Source organism: Micropterus dolomieu, linkage group LG04 (assembly GCF_021292245.1).
Source record: "Micropterus dolomieu isolate WLL.071019.BEF.003 ecotype Adirondacks linkage group LG04, ASM2129224v1, whole genome shotgun sequence".
Classification (NCBI taxonomy): Eukaryota; Metazoa; Chordata; class Actinopteri; order Centrarchiformes; family Centrarchidae; genus Micropterus; species Micropterus dolomieu.
In genome coordinates, this window is record NC_060153.1 from 33,548,371 (window position 1) to 33,555,537 (window position 7,167).

At 47.4% G+C, this 7,167-nt stretch overlaps 1 protein-coding gene across 1 annotated transcript in view; it reads left to right on the plus strand.

Moving 5' to 3' along the window:
• Window positions 1–7,167, plus strand: part of LOC123970467 (spectrin beta chain, non-erythrocytic 1-like) — a 47,229-nt gene that overhangs the window by 17,514 nt on the left and 22,548 nt on the right. The window contains exon 3 of the mRNA XM_046048512.1: window positions 6,565–6,716. Within this exon, the coding sequence (XP_045904468.1) occupies window positions 6,565–6,716 (152 nt within the window). The remainder of the gene's footprint in view (window positions 1–6,564; window positions 6,717–7,167) is intronic.

Genomic DNA, 7,167 nt, shown 5'->3' on the forward strand with positions numbered 1-7,167 from the left:
GAGGAGGAGGAGGAGGAGGTGAGAGGGAGGAGGAGGAAGTGACAGGAGGAGGAGGAGGAGGTGAGAGGGAGGAGGAGGAGGTGAGGTGAGGGGGAGGAGGAGGAGGTGAGGTGAGAGGGAGGAGGAGGAAGTGACGTGAGGAGGAGGAGGTGAGAGGGAGGAGGAGGAGGTGAGAGGGAGGAGGAGGAGGAGGTATTTTATTGTAAAGGGATAAATTCAGACTCCCAGCATGCTCGCCGCTCTGCTGACTCATTGATGGTTAATGTGATTTCCCTGTCTGACAGTCAGCTCTGTGTCGTCACGCTCGCAGGTTCGATTCCTGCACAACAGACTCGGTGTGTTGGATCATCTGATCACAAGTCCCCGCCCTCTCTGTAATGCTGCCCTCCGGTCAGCTGATCACATGGCCCCGCCAGGCGTCTGTCTGACATCGGACCATACTCCGTTAATCTAATACAGCGGGAGGACAGAGGTGCTTTGTGGGTAATCTGGTTGCTGCTGCCCTCAGCACCCAGGGGCCCCGAACACACAGAACTCTCTTTGGGTTGTTCTGTTCATTATTACAGTCTCTGAACCCCAGCGGGCCCTAAGTCAGACTCCACTGGTCCTGGTTCAGGTTGTAGTTCGGGTCCTGGTGTCGGTCAGCTGTTACAGAAACCAGAATGTGGATTTAAACTACCGAATGTTTAAGCTAAAGATGACACTGTGTCTTAGTGCAATGCATCCTGGGAGTCGTAGTTCTTCTTCTCTCCTTCAGTTTTATTTTCTAACACAGGTCGGATGATTCACCAGGAGTAGTGTGTGTGTGCGTGTGCATGCAGGATGTTTGCTTCTAGTTTCCTGTCCTTCAGTCAGGAATGTGAAGGAACAATGAAGGGAAATACCCCCCCCCCACCCACCTATTTACACCCATGATGACATCATTGTTAAGCTGTAACGTCATTGGCCGATTGGTAATTCCCCCTTCCCCAACTCACACACACATTAACACACTCTACACTGTAAATATGAAAGTATTTAAATCAGATTTCAGTCTCCATCTGAAGCTGCAGCTCACGTTATAAAGATGTTAATCTTTAATAATTATTAGGATTGAGATTATTTCAGTTCAACTTTATGAAACAAAATCACATAATAAATTAGTGCTGAACGATTTTGGGAAAAAATCTAATTGCAATTTTTCTGCCAGATGTTGCGATTATAAAAAAAAAAAAATAAGTTCAGCTAAAGTTTAATATTTACTGCCAGTCTATTTTTATTTAAAAGCAGACGATGGGCTTTCTAGCGGGAAATATCTTTGCTATTACGGGCTTTCCCCACAGAGTTTTATTGCGGATGTGATTGAGTGGCGCACGGCCGTGAAAACGTGTTTTCGTCCAGTTTCGTTTGTTGTTGTAAAACATACACGCTCTGTGCCCGCTCATGGCGCTTGTGATTGGTTAGCAGATCTGTCACACAAGGATAACAACGGAATCAATCTGCAACTGCATGACTGTTTAAAATGGATCAGATGTATAATTAATCCACGTTTTAATCGCCGTCCTCACGATTAGCTAATCGCGTTCTTTCAAATCGCAATTTTGATTTGAAAATGATTTATCGCTCAGCCCTATAATAAATATGATATGTTTTAGTTTGATAGCGCTTTAAAAGGTACTCAAAGACAGTCAATAACAAGATCAGATTAAAAACCCCGATCACAGCTAGAGAGAACGATTAAACGTTTAAGCAAAACAGCATAAAAACAGGATGGAAACAAAAAGAATCTGTCGTGCAGAGACCCTGTTAATGTTTCACACTCTGAGATACCAACGTTATGTAGAACTTGTAGTTTTTTAATAACAAACTCTGCTGACTTTGCTGCTAATCACGCTGCTGTGTCGGTCTAAACTTCTAATGTATCTATTATTTATTTTTCTATCTATAAAGATCATCTTATCTTTTCATTTTTAACAGTGTATTTTGGGGCCCTCCCCTCTGTTTGCAGTGGGCGGGGCTTGTGTGCGTGTGCGTGTGCGTGTGTGTGTGTGTGTGTGTGTGTTCGGGAGGGAAACAGTGAACAATCAGTCAGAGCAGAAGAAGAATGAGCAGCATGTTGGGCAGGGCCGGATACTCGCACAGTGACAAACACACACACAGTAACACAGCGTAACACACACACTCCTCACTTTGACCTCTGGACTTTTCTTCCACCTCCTGAAAACACGAGGACGTCTTCTCTCTTCGTTTCCAGCTGCCAGCAGAGGTCCATTCAGTTTTTCTGTCATTAAAAAATCTGTTGTTACTCCTCAACAGCCGGTTTTTATTTATTCTCTTCAGCTCAAAAAACAACAGGTCTTTGTCTGGAATCACAGGACATTTTTGGGAATTTGCTTGTTGAGTTTTTACTTTTCAGTTTTCAGCAGGAACTCTGAATTCCTGGTGTTTCAGTGGAAAGTGATAAACTATGGTCCAGATCTGGTCTCGTCTCCCCGTCGCTGAGCTCTCAGTGAGCTGATCGGAGCAGCTTTTATTCATCAGGACTTGTTTTCCTCTGGTGGTGGAGCTGTCCGGAGGTGTACTTATTGATTAGTTGTGGATATTTGGGGCCGTGATGGAGGCGGAGTGGGCGTCGGCGGACTCGGCTCAGTCGCAGTTCAACTACAACCAGCTGGAGGGTCGATTCAAACAGCTGCAAGGTAAGAAGAAGAAACCTGAGAGGCCAGAGGTTGTGGTGGAGGTGGAGGAGGTTGTATTGGTAGTGGAGGTGGTTGTAGAGGTGGTGGTTGATTCGGGGGTGGAGGTGGTTGTATTGGGGGTGGAGGTTGTGTTGGGGTGGTGGTTGTATTGGGGGTGGAGGTTGTATTGGTGGTGGAGGTGGTGGTTGAATTGGGGCTGGTGGTTGTATTGGGGGTGGAGGTTGTATTGGTGGTTGAGGTGGTGGTTGAATTGGGGCTGGTGGTTGTATTGGGGGTGGTGGTTGTATTGGGGGTGTTTCATGTCCAGTAACAGAAGGAGTTTAAAGGTTTCTCGCTCACAGCGTTCGTGTTGGGAAGGTGTGGTTGCAGGTGTAGGTATGCGGTTGGATGATGTCATGCAGCGCTGACGTTCTGATGGGGCTTGTAGTGAAGAGAGAGAGTCACCCTGCTCAGAGCCAGGCTCGTTGATGCGGCAGTCGGAGCGCATACTCAACCAGGGTGACGGCGCTCCGTCACAGGCCGGGTGGTAAAGGTTTGAAAAAAACCTGCATTACGGCCCCGAGGCCCCAGACCTTACGGGGCCCCAGACCTTACGGGGCCCCAGACCTTACGGGGCCCAACTTGATCCTGATCCATCATGGAGCCTAACTCGGGTGTTTCAGGTGGTGTTGCGTTTACATGGTACGTTGCTAATTCCTGCGAGCTAATGGCTAACTGTAATTACTCTGACCTTTGACCTGCGCGGCTGCAGACAGCCGGCTGGTCGACCTTTGACCTGCGCAGGCTCGGCGTAGTTGAAGTTTAACAGTTTCCTGCATCATAAACTGAACCTGAGGTGAAACACATTCACACACCGGCGCTCATGTCGTCATCGGGTCGTTCTCGTCACGCCGACGTTTGTGTGTTTAGTTATCTGATGCTATAAAAGGGCGTGTTCACGTCACGACGGCTGTAAAGAGAGCCGTGGACAGCGTAGGAGGCGGGGCTCTGTTCCTTCCTCTGAAAGCCAATCGGACCGTATGGATCCAGCTTTTCACAGTCGATACCGAGCTTTTACCCACAACATCACCGGGGCAACACGGCGGCGTGCCCGGATCAGTTCCCCACAGAATGACAGTCTACCGGGGCGGCGGCTGCTCGTTAATGAGGGACACCTGCGCAGGTGTGCTCGCTGTTGTTTACCTGCTCCGTGCTTGTAAATTATCCATGTCGCTCTCTGTGTTTCTCTGCATCAGATGTTTACAAATTAAATCAATCAGGAAATCGTTTCATCAGACCGGCTCCTGATTGGCCGTCTGCTGATGGAAGGAAACTTCCTGTTGAGATCATTGACACATCGCGTCCCGCTGATGACGACTTCCTGCTTCCTCTGGGTCAAAGGTCGAACACCAAAATAACCCTGGAAGAAGCCGTTGGCTGAAGAGAAACCGGTCGATACAGACTTTCGATCGCTCCCCTCAGCGTGGCGTCTGGTATTGAGCTCAGACGGCCTCCCTGCTGAAAGTCAAAGCTCTGTTTATTGATTATTTGCTGTCTGTCTGTGACGACCTCAGCGTGACCTTCAGGCCGTCCAGACTCCAGATTTTACTGTGTCCTTTTTGCCCTCACATTTGCCTCTCAGGCTGCGTACCTGCAGACATGACTCAGGGCCGTTATTCTGAAGTACAACGTCCGGACTCTTCTTCAGGGTAAAAGACAGAAAGCAGCACACAGAGGAAGCAGTGCTGAGAGAACAGGTGATGCAGATCAGCTGGCCTCACCTGAGGAGGGGTTTACCTTAAACGTCTCATCGTCGGACCTTCATCTCCCCGACACTCCCGCTGCAGAGCTTTGTGTTCATGCGGATATTTTTAATGTGTAATTAGTTAAAAAACGGCTGGATGTCCCAGAGTTGTCTCTACTCTGACAGGAAGACAGACCCACTGTGTGCGGTTATTTATCATGGCAAGTTTAATTCTACAGCAATGATTATTTTCATACTAGTCGTCTAGTCACAATCATTTTTGTCACACTCTAATTAAACCATTTAACTAATTAAATATCTTTCACGTGAATTACCGACGTCCAACACAGCCTAACTAGCTAACGTTCCCATTAAGTGAACGAGGTTTACTATTCAGGTCGGGGACTCGAGTCACATGACTTGAGACTTGACAAAGGACTTGACTTTAACTTGGTATTCATGACTTGAGACAGATGACTTGAAAATGACCTGATTTTTTTTTTATAAATGCTACCATGTACCACAGCGCGTCCAATCAGCGCCTCTGTCAGACCAGCCAGGACGATCAAAAGTGACGCGACTCACCGATGAAGCCTCACAGTAACTTAATCCACCGATCGATTATATTCCAACAGAAACGCTGTCAAAGGTCCAGACGATCCAATCCAGTAAAGACATTTAGTCCAAAACACATGATTCCATCAGTAAATCCTCAGGGCTGCCGCATCGCTTCAGATCTGCCGGCAGACGCGGCTCGTACGTCGTCATAACCGGAATAACTCTGATCTGAATGTAAACAGCTACGACAGCTTGTATTCAGATTAGCCGCTGAACTCTGACCTTTCGAGTTCTAGGTAAGGTTTCTGCTGCAGCCTACAGTGTTTCCCAGCTGAAGCTGTCTGCAGGCATCTGTTACTATTTTCAAGCGGCAATAAAAAATATATTAAATATAGTTTAAAATGAATTTTACAGGAATGGTACGAGCTTACTGTTACTGACACCTGTTTCTATCACTCTGCTATTTTTCTACCCCATTTCAATAATCAGTGAAGCTAATAGTAGACTAAATAATAGAAACACCTTTGATAGAACAGAAAGACTCACTACATCTTCCAAAATGAGTCATATGATTAGAATTTCATATGACTTGTTGTTGTGACCCGGAACGACCGGGATTTGAACCCGGGACCTTCTTGCTGTCCAGTGCTATCCACTGGACCACCGTGCCAGTGGATTTAAAATGTAACGACAGAATAACAGCGGTACGAACAGTGAAACTATCTTACAGTTGTGGCCTTTCCTTTGTCGGAGGAACTGGGACCAGGGCGCTGCGTGGGCGCGACCGGCCGGCCGGCTGGCACCGCTAACCTCGCGGCCGCTTGTGGAGCTTCTCAACCCCGAGCACATTTTGGATTTACCACCCACTTTTGTAAAAGTGCCAATATTCAAGTTCTACACAGTTGATTTCTCACCTCAAAACCTCTCAACATATATTTAGTGATAAAATAGCGTACAAAACAAAAAACGTTCTGCTGTTCGCCTCTTTTTTCCGCTGCTTTCCGCTTCTCGCGTGGATGCTTCTTCTTCGTGAGTAGTCTTACAGTCAAGCTGTCATGGCAGACAGTGGAAGCGATACTGCCCCCAGCACTTCCTGTAGTGCATTGCAGTTAGAAATGAACAACCAGAGATTTATATCTCTCCCTTAAACCCCATCTTTGTAACAACGTGTCGACGATGAAATTTCACGCCAGTGAATTTTTATAATCGACGGCGGCGGCGTTGCAGCCCTGCTGTACAGCACAAATCAGCCACAAGGCAATCGGGAGTGTTTTACATAAAACATAAAAGCAACAAAACAGAAATATAAAAAAAGTCCAGCTTTTCACCTTCCATAGTTTTGCCTTTTTGATATCCCGTCTCTCACAGCAGTCAAACCTCATACAATATTTACTTCCTCCTCTTGACGATCGTCACCGTGAATCCAGATTGTTTGTTGATTGTTTTTAAATCAGACAAAAACAGAAAGCAGACCTGATCCCAGACCACCTGAGAGGTCTGGATGGTTCATAACAAAGCAGAAGATCAGAGATGTATTTTGGCCCTAAACCCATTCAGTGCTGATAAAGCTGGACTAACTTACTGTGTGTGTGTGTTTGTGTTCAGATGAGCGGGAGGCGGTGCAGAAGAAGACCTTCACGAAGTGGGTGAACTCTCACCTGTCCAGAGTCTCCTGCAGGATCACAGACCTCTACATGGACCTGAGGGACGGACGCATGCTGATCAAACTGCTGGAGGTCCTATCAGGAGAGAGACTGGTACATTTAAATTTATTCATTTAGCCGACGCTCTTATCCAAAGAGACTTACAATTGCTAATTACGTCAGAGGTGTCACGCCACTGGAGCAACGAGGGGTTAAGTGTCTTGCTCAGGGACACGTTGGTGGACACTCATTACATACCAACTACTCACAGTACTGTTCATGATATGTAGACAACCTTCTGCAAACAATCCCACAATGCAATGGAACCTTAAACCTGCATCCTCTCCAGCGGCCAGCAGGGGGCGACTTAAACCTGCGTCCTCTCTAGCAGCCACCAGGGGGCGACTTAAACCTGCGTCCTCTCTAGCGGCCAGCAGGGGGCGCCTTAAACCTGCGTCCTCTCCAGCAGCCAGCAGGGGGCGCCTTAAACCTGCGTCCTCTCTAGCGGCCAGCAGGGGGCGACTTAAACCTGCGTCCTCTCTAGCGGCCAGCAGGGGGCGACTTA